The sequence below is a fragment of the Musa acuminata genome, chromosome BXJ2-9, assembly GCF_036884655.1.
Source record: "Musa acuminata AAA Group cultivar baxijiao chromosome BXJ2-9, Cavendish_Baxijiao_AAA, whole genome shotgun sequence".
Lineage (NCBI taxonomy): Eukaryota > Viridiplantae > Streptophyta > Magnoliopsida > Zingiberales > Musaceae > Musa > Musa acuminata.
The window spans coordinates 25,520,016-25,542,500 of NC_088346.1; the positions used below are offsets into that span (position 1 = coordinate 25,520,016).

General features: G+C 37.3%; 1 protein-coding gene across 8 annotated transcripts in view; it reads left to right on the forward strand.

Moving 5' to 3' along the window:
* Positions 1–1,227: 1,227 nt before the first annotated feature.
* Positions 1,228–22,485, forward strand: part of LOC135581621 (uncharacterized) — a 22,820-nt gene continuing 1,562 nt past the window's right edge. For 2 of the 8 annotated variants that reach the window (XM_065126151.1, XM_065126148.1), the window contains exons 1-6: positions 1,231–1,485; positions 1,995–3,338; positions 10,935–11,565; positions 11,718–11,804; positions 14,176–14,322; positions 22,213–22,301. In XM_065126151.1, the coding sequence (XP_064982223.1) occupies positions 2,185–3,338; positions 10,935–11,565; positions 11,718–11,804; positions 14,176–14,322; positions 22,213–22,301 (2,108 nt within the window). In that variant the 5' untranslated portion in view covers positions 1,231–1,485; positions 1,995–2,184. Of the gene's footprint in view, positions 1,486–1,994; positions 3,339–10,934; positions 11,566–11,717; positions 11,805–12,624; positions 13,030–14,175; positions 14,323–17,144; positions 17,215–22,212; positions 22,302–22,485 lie in introns of those variants that run through there. The other 6 variants (XM_065126154.1, XM_065126152.1, XM_065126153.1 and 3 more) reach the window with 6 other exon arrangements.

The window sequence follows — 22,485 nt, forward strand, 5'->3', positions numbered from 1 at the left end:
AGTATCGCCTAACAACAGTAGTACCGCCGGCACCTCGAAAATCCAGAGATGAGACTTTTTGGATTCATTTTTGAAATAATTTGTGACCTATAAATACCTTACTCATTTTTACTTAAGATAATAAGAAAAGAGTACGAAATACTTGTGATTCTAGGTATACAAACTCCGTTAAAAGCCTTATGTTTCTTCCTCCTTAATCTTCTAAGTCTTTCTAAGAGAGTTGTGAGGACTACTTGTAAAATGAGTTGTAAAAGATTCTCTTCTAAACCTGTAAAAATAAGAAAGGAGTTGTAACAAAGGTGGTTTGATCTTTACCCATTGAAAGAAGATCGTTAGTAAAAGCCAATGGCCTCGACGAAGGAAGAATCGAGAGTGGATGTAGGTCGCAACGATCGAACCACTATAAATCCAATGTGTATTTCTTTTGTGATTTTCATTCTTATTGTTTATTGCTCACTACTTTTACTCACATTCCAAATAAACATATTTTTAATATGTCTTTCATCGAACGAAATTTTTGAAATCGACTCAACTTTTTAAAACCACTAATTCACCATCCTCTTATTGTATCCTAACAAAACCTATAACTGTAGCTAACCCCCACGACCATAACCAAGCCACAACCATAGCCAAGTCGTCTAGTGTTGCAAACGATGCACCAAATCTTCTATCGGTCAAACCTATCACTTATAAATGCACCATGAAAAGGGAGGGAGGAACCATGATTCAACGAGGCTTTGGAATGCTAAATAGGGTTATGGCGATGCATTGCTAATTATTGAGGCTCCTTAAGGTTTTGATGATGAACGGGGCTGGGGCTGATCACCACCGTAAGGAGGATGTTAGTGAAAACAACGAGTGACAACTTTCTTGTTTCATCCTTTAATAGATTGGATATATAAAATAATTTAAGAAAACTTAAGGGACTAGCCAATGCTTAATTGAACCAACTCATGTAGCTAGGATTTACTTGAATCGGACCAATACTAAGGATATTTTGATAAAGTAAAAAAAATCATTATGAGAGCATCATATACAAGGCTAAGGATTTTTTCTATAAATATATATATATATATATATATATATATTTGTATATATATATATATTTGTATATATATATATTTGTATATATATATATATTTGTATATATATATATATATATATATATATATATATATATATATATATACACACAATTATCTAGCATTGACGATTCCGATTCAGGAATTCTTGACGTGGCCGCGTGTCGCCCGCAGCACGCGCTAGGGAGACATTCGAGGAGTGCAGGCGGAGCAAACACCGTCAGATTAAATTTCTTTCCTCGAAATCTCGAATCTTGACGCTCTTTCGGCTACAAATAGGGAGAGGCGTACCGCGCGAGCCGGCGGGTCGAAGTAGGCGGATGAATCGATCATCGTCGGGTTCTTTGGATTATTGTTCGCTGGATTTCGATCTGTGCCGGTGGAGGTGTTCGCCAAGATGAAGGTGTCTTTTCTTGATTCCAATCGCCCATCTCATGTTGATAATTTTCTCTATGCTTTTGTCCCTTTCTTTTAGGTGTAACTTTTTCTTTGTAGTTTTGTTGGTGACATTGATAAGATCTTTGTTTTTTTATCCTCTTTCGTTGAGTTCTATTTGACTTTGTATATTATTTCTGACGATCGTATTAGTAGGGGGCAATCATCGGCCTGAAAAATTCATCTTTGATCTGTTTTTATTCCTTGTTGTAATATTATCTTCAAAATTTTCGAGAAATTATCAGGCTTCCTCTGCTAATTCTTGCCAAGAGTTATTGCTGTAATTATTTTTAGGTTAGGATACTTGAATGCTATTTTTTTCCTAGGGTCCGCAGGATTATTATTTCTTCTCTTTTTCCATATATATATATATATATATATATATATATATATATATATATATATATATATCTGGTCTTGTTATGATTTGTGGATTTCTGGAATTTCTTTTTCATGATTTCTATCTGCTCCATCTAGATATTTTAGGTTTTGGAAAAGCCTACTATATCTGCATAAGGTTTCCTTTAATATCTTGCGATAAAGTTTACTGATCTCTCAATCTTGGTCTGGGAACAAAGAGAATATCAAATTGTTGATCCCCGATGTGAGATTACCACTTTGTCAGAGGAAACCAATAATTTCTGCTTTCCTGGTTGACATTCATAAGATGGAACCTGATCTGGTCATGGAAGTACCTGACACTCCTGACAGACTGGCACAGTTGGCTAACAAGTCATCTGGCAGTTCATTCCAGAATGAGAATATCAATGTAGAAGTTGATCCATTGTCACCAAGCCAAGGTATCAAGCATCTTTTACAAAGGAGGAATTCTAAACATCTGAATCTGAAGGATACTGGTGAAAGATATGATAGTACTAGAAGTACAACTCTTGCTGATAAGATCCTATCTACCCCGGGCAAATCAATGTCTGAAACAGTGAACAGGAAACCTTTGCTCGGCACTTCATTTGAAGTTGGTAAAAGTGTGGTTTCCATGGACAACAAGGAGAGGGTGAAAAGAACTGACTTGAATCATGACACACTTACCTTACTAAATGGTGCAATATGTGAGGATGCTAAGAGGAGGAGAGGGAAAGGATTGCTAAGTGAAAACAGTGGGGTACTTAGAAGCTATGGAAGCAGTGCATTACTTGGTATGGGATCATCACTTCCTTCTATGTCAGTTGGGCATGGCCGGAGTCAGATTGGAATGGTTATATCTGATAAAGACAATTTAAGTTTGCAGAATGCTTGTGCTGATATGAAATTCAGAGACAAGGGAAAAGGAGTTGATTCATGTAGTGGGGTACATTCCGAATCTCATCAGGATCTAGCAAGTGTAATACAAACTGTTGTTCCTCAGAGACCTAGGGGGCTGAGAAGGTTAGTTCGGAATGGCTGTATCTCTCCTTATAACATAGCAAGGGTCAGTAATGAATCTGAGGTTAACTGTCAGAATGGAAAGACATCTGGTGGACAGAAATGTTCTTCGTTTTCTAGAATTAGTGATCAAGATAAATTACAGGGAATAGATATATTGGATGATTTGCAACCCAAAGTAAGCCAGAGAAAGCTGGTGAGAAATGTTTGCATCTCCCATAACAGTTCAGGGAGTTTAAAACAGCCAATAGAGGATGAACTGATGGAGATAGAGTTCGGAAGAGTGCCAAAGCCTAATAGGACATCAAATCAAATACACAATGTCAATCCTGATTCTAGAGGCAGAAGTGATGATGTCAAGAAAGGGAAAGGGAAAGCAAAAACTGATATTTATACAATGACAAATGGGCAACATGGTCAAGCTAATTTTCCATTGAGCAGGTAAGTTCCCATGATTGCTTATATGTGGTATACAGTGTTTGCAAATGACCAACAACATGCCATGATGTTGCAACTATTTGGGTTTCGGTATATGAATTTGTTTGTTTTACTATTTACCTTTATGAAAAATAATATATAGTCAATTAGAGTCATCTGAATCATTTTTATTTCTAGAAAATATTTTTTAGTTCAATTTCATTGTACCACTAATGTTAATTGAGTCATGTCATCTAATCTTGACATCTATAAGTGTGCTTTGAATATGTTTGTACCACCTTAAATGACTCCTCATCATGTCTATTATTGGAGCTATACCTAATTGTTTACAAATAAGAATATTTTTTACTATTTCTATTTTTAGCACATCTACCTTAATATTCTCATCTCAGCTATATGATTTTCTTTTGCAAATCTTTATTAACCGTCAAACACTAGGATTTACAAAGCATGGTTTTTTAATCTAATGGGATCTTGATATCATACAAGACTCCTCGATGTTCCTTTCTACAATAGCTACCTGACTTTTACATTATGAATAAGATCTCTATCAATCTTTTCATTTTGTTGATTATTAGATTAGAGATGCCTTAAAATTTTTCCTTATTTCTTGTCCTTCTATCCTAACTATATCCTCAGTTGTCCTCTTAGTATTACCAAAATTATATTTCATATATTTAGTTTAGTCAAATTTAATTTAAAACCTATACGTTATGAGGTTTGTCTACTTTCTACGTTCCTAATTTAACCCAAAAATACAAGATATGGTATAGCTATATTTGTTAATGCTTTTTTTTTAGAAATTATATGGAAATATGATTGAAGGGAAAGAAATCAAGATGCTTTCAGAAATATAAATATAATGTCAATGGTGATGAAGCTTTCTCACAAGTTTGCTCCATTATCCTGATTACTTTTGGCGTTCAGTTTTTTTTTTTCCATTGGGATGAAGATTATATGATGTTGAATGTACATGCTATAACAACAACAATAACAACAATATCAAAGCAATGAAGTCCCAAATATTTGGAATTGATTACATGGATCTTTTGCCACTATTGAGATCTGTTGATTGTACATGCACATTTATAAATGAACCATAGTTTGTAGTTCAACAACTCTTAATAATTATATTATTTTGGTTCATATAACCTTACCATTTTACAATTTCGTGCACCCATCATGATCCAAATCACAAGTAAATCTATTAGTTATATACTTTGGATAGGATATAAATCCATATATTAGAATCTGCTAAGATCTTGATCTTACTGTGATTGTAAAGTTGAAGTTGAATTATTTTGGGAGAAACTCCCCAAAATAGATCATGTTGACTTAATCTAGAGCCATTTTGTAATCATTTCGTCCCAACTCATTAAACCAAGCATCTCATTTAAGCTAAACCATAACTAAGTTAACCAACTGCCTCTAGCTGCCAAATCCATAAAAAACCTAATTTCGTTGAATTCCAACCTGAAGTGCAGATCCATTTAATTTAAAGTCCATACCCAAATATAATTTAATCCAACTCATGATCCAAATGCACTGCCAATATGACACACCATAATGTCTGAATCTAACTCAGGACCCAAATCCAATTTTTATTCAGTCAAATCCAAAACACATTCTTCTATCACAAGGTCCAATTCAGAATACCCAAGTCAATTCTGAAATCTGACTGTGACAAAACCTTTTCATTAGCAAACACAATCTTTCCCACCTTAATTAGAGCTACTTTAAGTATTCTCAAGTCATATTGACAAATTCTCGATCGAAAATGGTACATAGAGTTGTGATGAATTTGAATTAAAAGTTTATATAGTTTCCATCGAATGTCTATCCAATTCTCTTCCTTTTTTCCATTTTTAATGTATGTTAATCTCTTAAGGTTCTAATGGCATCTTATATATTCTAGAAAAACAGGCAAATACATTTTCCATTTCATAATTTCAAAACTTTCTCCACATGATGATCTAAATTTAGTCCCCTTGATTTAAGCATTACATGCTACCTTATCTAATCCTAACTCCTAAGGTTTCAAGTGTCAGTTAGATTGTTACATAACAATTGGTGTTTACTTGTCTGACCAAAAAAGGATACTGGACCAAGTAGCTTGGTCGATGGGTATTCATTTTTTTATTGATGCAAGATAATACAGGTACTGCCTGATAAGGTGTCGAACCCAATATCAAACCGAGATGTTAAGCCTTACCAAATGCTATTAAAGTTTTCCTTATAAATACCCACATGCATCCATCCTTTCAAAGTAAGTTTTAGTAGTAGTATAGTTTGTATTGGAAGAAAAATTGAATGTGACTTTCCTTGACCTTGTGATTTCCAAAGGCTATAACAAATTTATTTTGACACTCTCCTTTTGTCAGTCTTATGTTTTTTCTATTTCATATTTCTTCTGTTTGTTCCTAGTCAAGGTTTTCAATATTGCTTTGTATGTACAAATACAGGCAGTAATTATCAGTCTACCAGGTTATCAGTACATGAACTAGTGTAGGTTGGGCAGTATAGGCCTTGCACTGCCCAGTACCGAGTTGGTGCCGCCCGATATAGGATGGTACAAGCACTGTACTTAGCAATTTTTTCAGCATTTTTTTAGAGCAATTTCTTTCAGCCTTTTTTAGACTACTTTCAAAATTCAGTTGGCACCAGTGTACCAACACTTGGTACACTGGCAGGACTGGTACTGTACCAGTTGAAGCTCTGACCGGTACATAAAAACCATGAACCTAGTAAAGAGCAATTCAAGAAACACCAACTAATTCATCAATATAGATTTTTATTTTTTATTGTTATGATATTTTCATGTAAATGTCCTTCAAGTATGCATCTCTTGTTTCTAAAATTCTCATGTGGAAATAGTTTCTGTCCCAAAAGTTTATTGTAACCAGTTACCAGTTCAGTTATATACCACTCTAATTGATTCGAGGACAGTTTTCAGCTTTATAGATGTTATCCTTTTCTTTCTATTTACTTTTCACTTTTCTAGCTTATCAGTGATTGGAAAAGGTACTTATTGTCACGCCCCTCAAAATATCCATGATTTTTAAAATTTTCGTCACAGGCCAATCCAGGATCCAAACTAACGTTTGAGGACACTGAAAACATTCTATTCATATTCACATCCATAAAACCTGTGCAGTTTATAATCATATATCACATCACTCGATAATTCACATTTATGGCAACCCAAGCCAACTTGACAAACATGAACAACATTTATAAATCCACAAGCTAAATAAATTATACAATCAGAACTCCAACTATTCACCACAAGTTCATATCACCATAAATTAGACTTAACATTCTGAAATTCCAAATAAGAGAGATCTCCTAACACTTGGACACAGTATATCTATTTCGGTTCATCGACAACATTTCATTATATACAAGACATACTTATACAACAATATCGTAATAACCAACCAGACTTGCCCATTATTCTGAATAGCTATCCACTGCCTCAGCCCAAATCAAACATCTCGAAGAGTGACAAGCTGACCTGAAAGATTTATATAACAACGGAGTGAGCCAAAAACGGCTCAGCAAGTGACAAAGCATATTCAGAACAAAAGGAACGGTTTCAAACGAGTAAGGTATCATAATGCAAGGCAGAATACAAGAATTCTCAAGGATACCATCTCAATAGATACCAAATCATACGTATCATGTCATTCAAAAACATATTTGATCCATAACGAATGGGGCATAGAGTAATTGGAACATATCAATGGCAGATAGGACATTTCAGAACATATCAGTTCATAGCAAATGGAGCACAGAGTAATTGGAACATATCAATGGCAGATAGGATATTTCAGAACATATCAGTTCATAGCAAATGGAGCACAGAGTAATTGGAACATATCAATGGCAGATAGGACATTTCAGAACATATCAGTTCATAGCAAATGGAGCATAGAGTAATTGGAGCATATCAATGGCATATGAAATGTTCCGGAGCATATCAACGGCATATGGAACATTTCGAAGCATATCATCAGTGAATGAAGCATTTCAGAGCATATCAAACTCATATGTCGTACAGAATCTCAAACGTCGTCCTTGACGTTGCAATCATATCATAACTATCCAGAGCACGAACAGAAATAACTCACCAAAACTCTGGATGTCATTCAAACATATAGAGGGTGTAGTGGGATCTCAGTCAGCAATATCCCACAAAGCGGGACCCCACAAAGCGGGCAAATAAGCGCATACCAGAATATCCCACAAAGCGGGACCCCACAAAGCGGGCAAATCGCGCATACCAGAATATCCCACAAAGCGGGACCCCACAAAGCAGGCAAATCAGCGCATACCTTTTACCATTTCTGGCAAAGGTCCAGACGATCCCACACACCAGAGTACAAAAGGACAGTTTCAACAATAAGTAGCATATATCGGAAGCACACGCGGAACAACAAACGTACATGTGCCTTTACGAGTCAATCCGAAGTAAGCAATAATCTTTCACAAGTATATTCAGATTTGAAGGGAATTGAAAGCAAGGGCACATATGGAATCCAAGCAATCACAAATAACTCAATTCAATAAGAAGATTTGATGAATTCAATGTCCAAGGGAATGAAACTGGAATAGGCACATATCGAAAGCAAATGCGGAACAATAGGATATACATGTGCCCATATGAGTCAATACGATATAGCATAAACGTTACACAACAGTTTTCAAGAATGCAATAATTTTAAGGACAAGAGCATACAAGAATTCAAAGTAGTAATATAAAGCTCAATTGAATAAGAAGGCTAAAGGATATCAATTTCCAAAGGAATGAAACCAGAATATGAGAAATCGACCGAAGCTCGATTTCTGGCAGAATACAAGAGGCACATTGAACAAATGATTCAAACTATCAATCGTGCTCCAATTTACTCAGAAATAATCATTGGATAATACTTTCAGATAAGACAGGCTTCATAGGAATTGAACTGTCCAACAGAGAGAGTTACAAATAATTTGGTAAGCAAGTGTCGTAGAACAAAATCTCTGTTGGCAGAATTCATAATGTCAGATTCAACAGATAACTGGGCAGGTGTTTGGATTCCAAATCTTTCAATCCATATATCAAAGAAAGGTCTACGAGTCTAGTTTCCAATGAAATCAGTTTTGAACAAATCAGAGTTTCCAACAAAGACTTATAGGCAGCTCGGTATCAAAAGGTCAGAATCTCAAAAGTTGCACAGATTCGAATCGTTACATGTAAACAGGAGATATAACAAATGCAAGGCTAGTACAATTCAAAGTTCCTCATAATCAAAGCAAATGTAGAGATAAAAATGGCAGTGAGGAAAGATCAGGATACTTGCAATAAGACATATAAGAGCAATTATAGGAAAAACGATCAGGGAACTTGCAATAAGGCATATCAGAGCAATTATAGGAGAAACGAACAGGGAACTTGCAATAGAAAGGATTGAAACAAGCGGGAAACTTGCAATAGGAAGAATCAGAAAACTTGCCTTTCAATGATTTCGATCCGAAGATCCAAAGAAGGTGCCAGCCCAAATCCTTCTACTTTTTCTCCGTGTCCTCTCTCTGTTTCGTTTTGTGCTCCCGTTTTCTTCCTTTCTTCGCAACTACACCACGTGTCGAACATCGAGGCACAGTCACCTGCTTTCTCTTACTCTCATTCCTTCTTTTTCTTTCCCAAATGCAGCTGCCACAACCGCGGCCGCTGCCGCTGCCACAATCGCAGCCCCTTCCACCGCACTACCTTCCTTCCTCCCTTTTCTCGCAGACATAACTGCTGCATACGCAGTCGCTGCCGCTGCGACCGCAATCCCGTCCGCAGCCCCTTTTTCCCCCTTTCCTTTCCTTTCTTTCCCAGCTGCAACTGCCGCAGTCGCAGTCGCAGCCATGGCCGCAGCCACCACAACCGCAGCCTCTTCTTCCTCTGCTACTCTATTTCCTCTCCTACTTCTCTTCCAACTGCAGCTGCCACTGCCGCAGCTGCCACCCCTTCTCCTCTTCCTCTCTTCTTCCTCTCCTTCCCTTTCTCTTCTTCTTCCTTTCCTTCTCTTCTTTCCCGGCCACAGCTGCAGCTGCCATCACCGCAGCCGCAGCCCCTTCTCCTCTTCCTCTCTTCTTCCTCTCCTTCCCTTTCTCTTCTTCTTCCTTTCCTTTTTCTCTTTCCCTGCCACAGCTGCAGTTGCCATCGCCGCAGCCGCAGCCCCTTCTCCTCTTCCTCTCTTCTTCCTCTCCTTCCCTTTCTCTTCTTCTTCCTTTCCTTTTTCTCTTTCCCTGCCACAGCTGCAGCTGCCATCGCCGCAGCCGCAGCCCCTTCTCCTCTTCCTTCTCCTTCCTTTCTTCTTCTTCTCTCCCCGCTGCAACTGCTGCAGTCGCGGCCGCAGCCACGGCCGCAACCTCTCCCTCCTCCCCTGCTCATCTTCCTCTTCTTCTTCTCTTCCAGCTGCAGCTGCCATCGCCGCAGCTGCAGCCCCTTCTTCCCCGGCGTCACACACACCCTCTCCTCTGTTTCCTCTGCAGGAAACAGAGGTATCACACCTCTTTCTCTTCCTCTTCTTCTTCTTCTCCTCTTCCCCTCTTCCCTTTTCCTCCCCAAGGCCACACATCTCCTCACTGCAGCCTTGCCGCAGCTATCTTCTTCTTCTTCTTCTTCTTCTTCTTCTTCTTCTTCTCTTCTCCCTCTTCTTCCTCAACGCCCCACACATCCTCTCCTCTGTTTCCACCTGCGGGAAACAGAGGTGCTGCAGCCCTGGCTGCTGCAGCTGCCTCTCTTTTCCCTCTTCTTCTCCTTCTCTTCTTCTCCTCTTCCCTTTTCCTCACCAAAGCCACACACCTCCTCGCTGCAGCCTTGCCGCAGCTATCCTCCTCTCTTCTTCTTCTTCTTCTTCTTCTTCTTCTTCTTCTTCTTCTCTTCTCCCTCTTCTTCCTCTCTTCTTCTCCCCACGCCCCACAGCTCCTCGCTGCAGCCCTCGCTGCAGCCACCTCCTCTTCTTCTTCTTCTTCTTCTCTTCTCCCTCTTCTTCCTCTCTTCTTCCTCCTCTCTTCTTTTCCCTCTTCTTCTTCTTTTCTTCAATCCTCATGCCCCACCGCTCTCTCTGTTTCTGGAAGAAACAGAGTGCGTGGGAGGCGGTGGGATAATACCGAATTTTCGGTTTTCCCTTTTTTTTTCTTTTTTTTTTTTTGCAACTTAGCAGTTTAGTCCTTGTAATTTCTATATTTACATATAGGTCCTCCAATTTACATATAAATCTTTATTAATAATTTTTAAAAACGAGGGATATTACACTTATGTCCTCTTAGCATCTATTTGTAGTTGCTATGATGACAATAGCTAATACTTGGCAACCAAAAATTTTAATGACATGTCTAACATTCTTCACATACAATGCTAGATGATTTTCCATCATATGTGTTGGAGCAAAACCATTTGAAAGAATAAATATTGATATATTTATCTGATACCTTTTTATTTGAAATTCTCACACAAGATTCCTTCCGTGACATCAAAATAGCCAAAAATATCTTGCATTATTCTAGTATGACAATTTAATTCCGAGACCAATCTCATGACTAAAGCTTTCAAGGATATATTAACAGGCTGGATTCTGGGAAAGATGTAGCTATTTATGGAGATAGCAACACTGATGTTTTGGGCTTTGAAGATCAAGGATGGAAGACAGAAGGTTGGAGAGAAAAGGAATCTACAGTGTCATCATTTAAGACTGCTAACATATGTGAGAGCGAAGCCTCTGGTCACCAATCTGATCAGAGTAATGTAGTTGCAATAGGAACTGGTAATCATTTTAAAATTTTACTTGATAATTCTGAATCATTTGCATTGCTTGAAACAAATTTAATCACAGAAAGACCTTCTGAGTCAGACCTGGAAAGCAGAAGAAAAAAGCAAACAGATAGGAAGCGGAAATATGGTTCATCTAGTAATTTTAATGGTGAAAGCTCTAGTTCAGTTCTTGATTGGCGATTCTCAAAATCGAGATCGACTAAAACTCATAATCCTCATGAACGTGGTATTATTTTGGGATCAGTTATAGAAGTTGATGAGCTGCATTCACCGGAAGCAAGATCTAGTAATCTTCAAGAACAAAGTCATAGTATTTTTGATAGTTGCAATGCAATGACTAGGCGGGTTGAGTCAGATGAGTTATTCGCTCAGCAACTTCAAGAGCAGCTTTATAATGAATCACCAGGAATCAGAAACAGGGAGGAGGTTAGTCTATTATTTCTATGTAAACTCTTGTTGGGTGTAATAATTACTTTTTTCTGTTCTAGTTGTTAATTGGAAATTTTTTTCCTGTTAAGCCATATTTCATTTGTATGTAGTTATTTATATGTAATGCTTGCAATTCTATTTCTGAACAGATTGATGCATCAATAGCATGGTCCTTGCAGCAAGAGGAGAATGCTCGGCCTATGTCTTTACCTTCATGGCAAACTCAACGTAATCGTGTAAGTGGGTTTTCTAATGTCCTGTGACCTATAACTTGAACTCAAGTGAATTCTCTGGTTACATGTAGCTAAGCTAATGACCCTTTCTCTGAAATAGTGAAAGGTCTTTTTGGTTCTTTGTTCCATAGGCATCCCAGCTTGACATGGGACTGTAGATTTTCAATAACTTGAAAAGAAACCTATCTAATTATAAATGGAAAGGGATTAGAGTTTGCATCACAAAATAAGTAGTTTGCAATTTATTTTAGCTTTGTATGTGCAACCCAATTCAGTAAAATGCAAGGAATTTCATAACTAACCCAATACTATATAGTTTGCTTGCATTTGATTCTGACCTTGAGCATCCTATAGCAAAACCAGGGTTGTGCTAGTTGCATGGTAACTTCCACTTGTTTGGAGGGGTCTTCTTCTTTTCTTTTTTATGGAGCCCGAAGTATGTGGGCTATGCATTCGGTGACAAACTTCCCTCAGACTCAGAGGTCTCTTCAAATGGTCCAATTTTAACTCCCAACCATGCATAGAACCTGACTTTGCTGGCCTCTTGACATTGATAAGTATGAACATGATAGTCATTAGCCAACCAGAATTTAAATTTTAAATTTCTTCAATTCACCTGATATGGAATATTGGGCCATGGGATGCAGTTTCTTATTGCTGTTCATGTAAGCTTATCATGATTGGTTGAACAATCAAATTCATGTGCATCATTTTGATCTTGTTCAATTGTTGTATTCTCAGTGCTAGGGAAGTGAATTTCTGTTAATGATTGGGTACCGGAGTAAACTAAATAAGGAAAATGACATGACTTCTCATAGTGCAGCATCATGCAGGATCTGTGTGTACGTGGAGCAACTGGAAGTTAATCGACAGAGGCCTTGAACTGGAGTGCCTGTTCCATGTGCCCAAATTAGTTCCAACAAAAATGGCAGTTCATGACTGGAAATCACGTTCTTGATGCTCCTATATTGCTTGAGTTGACACCTCAGATGTTAAGACTTAAAATAATGATGCAGTCTCGGCCAAGTCCTAAATTGTTTTTTAGCCTTCTTTGTGGTGGGGAACTAGTTTCAAAGACCCGCTGTCACTGAGTTGTCTATGATCCCAACAAGGTCGTCATGGGAATGAAGGATTGTGGTTGGACTTTTCAATTTGATTGTTTTCTCCTCTTATCTAAAATCAGGAAAGTTACATGTATCTGATCTTCAATGTGGCAAGTGCAAAAGAATAGGATTCAAGATATTTTGATTACATAATACAAAAAACATAAAAAGATATCATGTACAAGTAGGTGATGGACCATTTTATTAGTGAAAATCACTATATATATAATAAATTAGGCTAAACTTAAAGATTAGTTATTTTTCAAAAAGTGATGGTAGAGAGTTAAATCCATTAAGACTACACAGGCTATCACATGATTGTATTCCGATGTTACTCCAATCAGTGGGGCCAATCACATCATTTAATCTCACATTCCTGTTTTTCTCGTCATAGTGGCAGTTAGTGGCTTTTACTGCAGCAGGCCTGCTGCTACTGCTCTTTCTTCTGTTCTTTTTCTTCTCTCCTCTTCTGGTGTGACATCAGTTGAAATCAACCAACAATCTTCCTAAATTGTCCACATTCAGTTGAGTCACATTGATTTCCATGTACAGTTGACTCAGGCCACATATCATGTGTGCTGAGGTGTGTCTGCCCATCTTATTGTGTCCACATAGGGGCTGAGGTGTTGGATCTGCAAATCCAGCTAACACTACAAAAATAACTTATGTTGGGTGAGCCAACTAAAGATACACTGGTAGTTTAAGATTGTTATGAATATTAGTTGTCACATTGGTTGTTATGCTGAAATTGTTGATCCACATAGGCAGGACAAGGACACAAGAACAATGCTTTCCAGTGATTTACATCCACATATAAAAGGGGTTTGCATGACCAACTTGAAGGTCATTCCATAGACTCCCTATGCTAAGGCAATCCTTGAAATATTAGTTTTCTTGCACACTCATTCATAATGATATAATTTACATTAAATGATGATTTGGGTCCAAAATTTAGTTCTATTTACATCCCTGTTGACATTTATTTTTCAGAATCATGCTTCACAGAAGCTCATTCAAATTTCCTATTTTGTTACTCCGGGAGGAAATTGGATTTTATGATAACTGTTGCTTGTCAAATGTCATTCTGCTTTGCTAGAGAATAATGTTATCATTACCTACTTTATGATGCTTTCTCATTTTTAAGGTGATTTAATTAAATAGTTAATTGCAACATATTCTTATGACTAATGCTACTTACATTTGCCTTGTTCATATTTGTAGCGACATTTTTATCTTTGTAAACTAACTCCTCCTTTATCTATCTTGCTTAGAGGGACAGGTTAATTACACGTCTGCATTCTCAACAACTACCTGGGAATTACTTGCCCCAGTCAGTAAATACTGCTCAATATGGATTATCAATGAGATCTGCACCATGGATGAGATATGTTGACTTTCCCGAAATGGATGTTAATATGGTAAATACATGTCTTCAAGATTGTCCTTTATAGGTTTCTTAAACACTTTAAATTTATTATTCAACAAAATCGATGTATGTATAAGCTTCCTAGTTTTTAAAAGCTTGAACGGAACACACCATGCTGACATATTATACTGACTGTTAGGTTGCCCTAGCATAATGTAGGATGGAAAAAGGGAAAAATCACTGACAATTTAGGGAATCACCAGTATACTTTCTATACTTCTACTGTACCGATCTGATAGGTGAGAGAGATGATGACGGTCATGGGCAAGGAAGCAAATTTTGTAGCAACCGTGCATGCTAGTCCATGGGAAGACCGTTACATGCAACCTGGTTGGTACATCGGTACATACTGGTAATTTGGAAAAAGGCTGAAAAATCAGCCAAAAATAAAAAATTATATTTCAGGGTTTTTTCCTCCATTTTTTTGGTATATAAATTGAAATTAAATAGGAATAAATATATCTAAGCCATAAATCAATAGAAAATCTAGGCTATAAGGAGCGAAAAATAGAAATTCTGATATTTTTCTATCCATCAAAGAACCTTGTTGCATAATCCTCTGTTCAAGAAAGTTGCTTCCATTGATCCATAATGAAAAGAGTTGAGATGTTGGATTAGATGTCAAAACTATAATATTTGAGCAAAATAAAATATTAAGATAACATTCGTATGTACGTGCTTCTACCATCATATTGAATGATGCGACTCCATGGTCGTTGGGTTGTAGACCTTGATACTTTGAGGTTGTATGTTGATATGGTAGATTTCTCAGACTTAATCTTGGAACTGTTCCCTTGACAGGTTATATTGATAAACCGTGTGTAGTTGGTGCATCAACATGATAAAAATCATTGCCTCATTGGAACATGGATGGGGTAAGTATGATTGTGGTATATATGCTGTAGAGTTTGGAGTGCACTAAAACTGTGACTTCTGTCACTGACCTATGGCTCCATGACTTTAGAACGATCTAACTCGTAAAAACTGACCAACTATCACCATATACTTGTTGGCCATGAGATCCTTCTGAATATGAAGGTTGCGAATATTCTTGATCATGGGATCCTTCGCAATATGAAGGTTATGAATATGATAAAATCCTAGTGCCGATATCGTAGTGGCTTTGTTGCATTTGCTTAAAGTTGTCTGCTGTCTCTACCTTTCCTTTCCATTTAGTTACCCCTAATTGGGCCTGAAAGTAAGAAAGTGACTCTAACTAAGCCGTAATTATGATTATTTTTCTCAATCATGTGACAATAAGCCTCCAATTTGTTGTAATACATGGTAGAATGAGCTATGAAATCATTTAACAAGTGGAAACATGGTGCAATGAGTTTATTTTCCTTAATTACCACTCGTTAGAACTTCAATGCACTTAATCTACCTAACCATGTATTAATAAGCATTAATTGGCCATTGAACATGATAGAATAAGCTAATAAGTCATGCAAGAAGTTGATGCATGGTCAATCTAGGCTATTTTTTTCTTAAATACCTCTAATTGGGTCTTAATCAATCATTAGTTCCCAATCAATCAAGATTTACTAATATTCTTTAGTCTAATTACATGAAATGATGAAAAAACATAGGCAGAAAGTAGATAAATTCAAAAAAAGACAAGTTCTAACAGATCTTGAGTTTGAATCTCTCTTTTATCTAAATCAATCTCCACTAATTGCCGATTTGGGAGATTGAGCATGCCTAAGCCTCTAGGCTTCAAATTGAGAGAGAGAGTGAGATTGAGAGTGAGTGGAAGTGAATGAGAGGGTAGGGAGGGGCTTATATAAGCCTTAAAGAGCTCCCAAAGGATTTCAACAGTTACCGACCTGTATTGATCAATAGTGATTGAATTTTGATGGTATCAGGAAGTATTTGAGGTGTACCAATCGGTTTGCCTCATATATCATGTGTTTCGTCTGAAAAGGGCTGGTCCTGGTTTTGGTTAGCCCTCGATCGTATGTATTATCTGTACCATGCATACCATACTGTTCCCGATGAATTTGCAGTCCATGGTCATGGGTCTGGTTGAGTTTTGTAAGTTGTATCTCTTTTAAAAATATATCCATAATTGCAAATCTATTATTGCCTTTGTTTACTTACCTCAATTCTTACTATAAAGATTAAAGAGATGTAATAGATCATTTGTGCTGCACATTGGCCTCATGTTGCTCTTCAGTAATTATGCTGGTAGAAAAGACAGGTGAGAGTTAAACATGTAGTCCTTTTGTTTGTATAGAATTTTTGTTTGTGTAGAACATGTGGTCCTGTCATTTTCTTCTTTTCGTTGATATTTGAAGCATTTACGTGTACATGAATGCTTCATGGCATTGTATTTTAGACCTTGTTGCTTTCTTAATGCCTCATTGCACCGCAACCCATATCTGATTTTCTTCTGGCTACCTAGTGTTGGAATGATTTTGAACTAAGACAAATGAGGGGGAAAACATCAAGAATTCTGCTCATAGAGTATGGTTGGATGTGAGGGATTAAATATTAGAAGATGTAAAGAAGTATAAATGGTCTAGTGGAACACTTGAAGACTAGGGAATCATACTCCAGCAGATAGTATGCTCATATACTATGACAATAAATAAGTTTTGCCTAGGTCATTCGTTAGTACAGAAAAGCAGTGAACACATCAAAAGAAAATTTATGTTATATTTTTCATTCTACGCTTCGGTGGAGGCATTCATAATATCATTCTTGATCCCATTTTCATTGCTATTTTGATCTTAGATTTCTATCCTTGGACGAGGGACATATTTGTTGGAATTCTGCTTTGATATACTTTTTTTTTGTACTTGTGAGTTGCAGGGTCTGAAAAGTCAAACCTCGGCCGAATCATTCGGTGTGGACTGGTTTTTTCTGAACTGGCTAAGTTTTGGTATCAAAACATATAGTCAATATTTTAAAATTTATTTTTTTATTTTAATGATACTAGTTGTTACTAGCTGATTATTGCTTTTTTATACCGATACCATAATAGTCCACTTGATGACTGAATACCAGACTGAGATATTAAGCCATCAAACACCTTTATTTCTGTCAAGGTTTTAAATCTAGATCCGGTACTGGTTTTAGTAATCTGCTGGACTGGTATGGTATTGGTGTATCAGGCATATACTGATCCGTACCACCTGGTACAACTGAAAAAAAAATTAAGTACTGATTAGTTCCGGTTCATATGGTCCAATAACGATTCTTTCTGAAATCTGTATTCGAGACTGTGATTTCTTCTACAATTGGTTCTATTGCCTCATCTGTGATGGATTTCTGATTAGTACTGTTTGTTGTTTGCTTATTAGTTATTATTAAACTCGATTCTAGAGGTTATAGATTATATGTTATTATCTTATGTGCACTAAAAGGATGTACAACTAATTGTTATAAATAGACTGTTCATGTTCCTATGAAAAGTTTTTTTGATCATAAAAGGATGTACAACTATGAATCTGAGGAGTCCACTATCAAGGGAATGAGGTATGAAGGAGCAGCCAGCTAGGTCATTCCCAGGGGCATTTGGTTCTTAGTTGTGACAATATTCAGAAAACAGATTGGGTCAGGTCATTTTCACCACATCAGATTGATGACCAAGAATGACACTGACAAGGCTTTAGATCTAGCTACACCAATTTATAATCATTAGGTGACTCGACTCTAAATGGTTGGGACTTTACGGCTTTATTGTTATTGTTGTAGTAGAGTAAGGAATCAAGTCTTGGTCCCTACTATATGCTAGCTTTAGCTTGGACTGTGCTATTCTGCTATCATACTACACTGACACTCAGCATGGTTGCTGGAAATGTTGGTTTGATCCAAGGTTTGCGATTTTGAATCGTATTGCTCGGTTTGGGCGGTACTTACCAACCCACCTGTGAACCGGTATGCGGACTGCCTGCTATTGGGCGGTCCGCTCGATATAGTGGCCTGATTGCGGCGAGGTTGAGGGAGAAGCATCGAAGAAGGAAGAAGGAGAGGACATTCGAAGAAGAGGGAGAAGAAAAGGGTGAATTAGGAGAACCTCGGCGCGAACTTGTTTCCATGCCCTTTCTCAATCCTGATTCGGCGTCGCTCTCCCTCGACGATCTCGATCTGGGAGGTAAAGGCGAGGAGAGTCGTAAAGAGGAGGGTTTGGAGGCGCGAGGATCAGGGGAGGTGGCTGCTAAAGCAGCGAAAGAGGCGGTCTCCTTCATTGCCTCGTTTGCGACTCTGCGGCCTTCTTCTTGGCCGCATTCTTTGTCGAAGGCCAGAGACGTCTGTGGCCTTCGGCGTCTTTGCCGCCTTCTTCGTCGAATGCCATAGACGAGGCGACAAGGAGAAGAGGAGGAGGCGGCGTCGCCGAGGTTACGTACGCCTTTTTTAAAATATTTTTTATATTATATAATATTATATTATATTATATTATATTTTATATATATATATATATATATGCGTATTGCTCGGTACACCCTAGCATATTGCTCGGTTCAACATACCGTACTTCATGGATTTATTATAAAAATGATTTTATGGCTTTTTTATGTTTTGGTGAGTCTTAAGAATAGGTGCGAACACATAATTTAATACATCAAGAACACATGCATGATAAATATCATGACCATAATAAGAACCCAGTTAATGAAAGAACACAAAAGCTCAAGTATTAAACTCAATTATTGATATAACATGATAATACAAGTATAATACGTGATCCATCAAGTGTCAGATCAGTATGACATTAGCCTAATGACCTAAAACCTACATGCATGGTTACTAACAACATCAAGGTCAATGTCACGTGTGTTTTGGAATACTGGTTATATGTCATATAATGTATTGTGCTATTGTCAAATGAGGTGACTGTAACTTACAAAGATCAGTATGACATTAGCCTAATGGCCTAAAACCTACATGCATGGTTTCTAACAACATCAAGGTCAATGTCACAGTGTGTTTTGGTATACTAGTCGTATGTCATATGTCTCATGCTATTGTCAAATGAGGTGACTGTAACTTACAAAGATCAGTATGACATTAGCCTAATGACCTAAAACCTACATGCATGGTTACAATATCAAGGTCAATGTCACGTGTGTTTGATATACTGGTTGTATGTCATATGATGTATCATGCTATTATCAAATGAGGTGACTGTAACGTACAATTGTTTGTGTTCAGCTAACTGACATAAGGGTTGATAATAGAACTCAGATTGGGTAGAGGTTCCCTAGAATAAAGGATGAGTATTATTGATAAGTATACCCGGGGACCAAGTGAGTCAATTAACATGGACTTTCTGTAGGTACTGTAAGATGGTGCACTAACTCATGAACATCACTCTACCAATGTAGGTGGGAACATACAGATTTTGCAGAGTGGGATCATGGGTCAACATCATATGTTTTCTAGAGTCCATCTTGGTATAATGACCGAGACCTTTATGAATTCTTGGTCTTGAAATTGGTGATGCTATCCCACTTGTTTGCAAAGTCATTTATGGCCTTTCCCTTCTTTTCTCTCTCTTGTGACTCATAGTAGCAGCTGCCAAAAGGGTGGAAAGTAGTGGAAAGCAACAGTAACCTCTTTGCATCCATAAGAGGCAGGGAAGAAGAAAAGAGAAGAGAATGACATTAGGGAGCTTGTTATGATGGCCTATGCTTTCTGCACCTGGTGTTTCTTCTGCACAGGCAACAAGGGGGATGGTAAGATGAGCAAGAGAGCAGATAGATGAGAAGAACATAGAGAGTCTTAATCCTCGAGTCTTTTGTTACTTATTGATGTGACCTCCTTTCCTATCTATATAGCTTTTGGAGTTGTTTGACTTTATGGTAGACTTCTAAACTGCTTCTTCAAAGTTGTTGGCCGGATAGCTTGACTATTTATTCGAACCAAGGTAAGCAATACCGAATAATACCGCCCGGTACAGGCGGTACGTATTGGTCCAACAGTAAACCGGTACACGGACCGCCCGTTACCGGACGGAACGAATAATAATATTAAAATTATATATATATATATATATATATATATATATATATATATATATATAAAATTTAAATAAACGAGGCGACGCAACTCGACGACGTCGCCCCGCGTGGGGAAGGAAAAGGCGACGTCGCCGAGGCGATGCGACGTCGGCTTTTAAATAAATAATATATATATATATAATCTTATATAAAAATATATATATATATTTATATTTATATATTATTTAAATAAACGAGGTTACACGACGTCGCCTTTTTCGGCGGCGTCATCGAGGCGACATGACATCGCCTTTTTCGGCGACGTCGCTGAGGCGATTATATATATATATATATATATATATATAATTTAAATAAACGAGGCGACGTCGCGTCGCCTCGACGATGTCGCCCCGCGGGGGGAAGGAAAAGGTGACGTCGCCGAGGCGATGCGACGTCGGCTTTTAAATAAATAAAAAATATATTTATAAATATATATATATAATCTTATATATATATATATATATATATATATATATATATATAAATAATATATACCGAACGGTATACCGAGCGATATACCGTTCCGTACTGTACCGAGCGATCATCGAAACTCTAGTACGGTACGAAATTTCAGACCTTGATTTGAACAATGGAGACTAATTTTTTTATGAAAGATAAATAGTTTGCACATATAACATAATTTTAAAAGTTATTTTTTAGTGAATAATATATGTTTCGCCTTTAAGGTTTTTTTACTAAAAGACTTTATAAGTTATATAGTTCTATACACTTCACTTTGCTAATTTATGGAGAATCTCGATTCTTATAGTTGATGGCAAGCTATGCACAATCCGTGATGATCGAAGTTCATTTTGAGTTGGACTCAAATTTAGAAGACCACTGATTAGGAGTCCCCTATGTAGGACTAAGAGTTAGATGACAATTGAGAGTCGTCTAGGAGCCTTCCCCACTACAACTATAAAGAGGGTCGACAGCCCTAGAAAACACAGAAGAGATGGAGGCTGCAATAACCTAGAGAGAGGATGAAATAAAGAGGGAATCACCAGCAAGCTGCAGCCTCAAGAAGTCCAAGCTTTTGCCTGAGAAGTCCGAGTTGTTGCTTACAAAGTTCTTTTCATAGTTATGTGTTTAGATCAAGGTTTGAAATATCGTATCGTACCAGCGTTTCGGTACGGTACTATATATATATATATATATATCGTTCGGTAACGGGCGGTCTGTGTACCGGTCAACTCGGTACATACCGTTCGATACGAGCGGTATTATTCGAAACTGTATACCTTGGTTTAGGTATACCTTTTCAAAAGGCAATCTAGATAATTTTTTGTGTTCTCTCTTCTTTTGGTTCCTCTATCAAGCCTCCCATGAAGCATGAATCCGCTTGGAGGAAGGATCAAGATCATCAAATCCTTCCTCCAAACGGATCAATCATAAAATAAGTAAATGTTAGAATATGTTCCTTTAATTGGTTAGTGTGTTTTTTGGAGAGGTAATTCACCTCCTAAAGTCTGTATGGACTGTTTACAATTTAGTTCAGTGTTTCCTCTTCTGAAAAACGTGGCTAGTAAAAACATGCAAATTATAGCAATCAGACATACAGCTTTGTAGCTGTCTGATCCAGAAATATGCTATGGCTTTTAGTATTAATGTCTTATCCATTGAAGAAAGCCTACCAGTTTATTAGTAAGAATCTTGTCAGGAAAACAGGAAAGTTCTGTCACTATATTAACTTTTGTTCTTCCAATTCTGTCATTTGTTGTTCAGGTTTCTACAAAGGTGTTCCTTTATAGCATCTTCTAAATTCATAATTATAGAATCATTGAAGTTGTTCATTATTCTTTTTCATTGTTGAATAATAAGGGGTTACATCACATCTTCTCCTTGCCAGCTATGATATGTTCTTTCATAAATTGCAGAGGTCTGACTTACTTGATGAACTAGACGCTGGAATGAATAGTATTAGTTACACAACTAATATTCTTCACATTCAACGGGACTTTGATGAGTATGTATTTTTGCCCCTGTTGTGCAATTTTTTATACCTTCCAAGTGCAATTTGTTTCCTGATTGAAAGTCAATTAACACTATCTTGAATGTTCATATGGCTAGTATTGTACAAGAATCTGTAATGAGATTGGACAAGGAAGCACCAATGTAACAGAATAGGTTAGGGTCATTCAAATGCACTG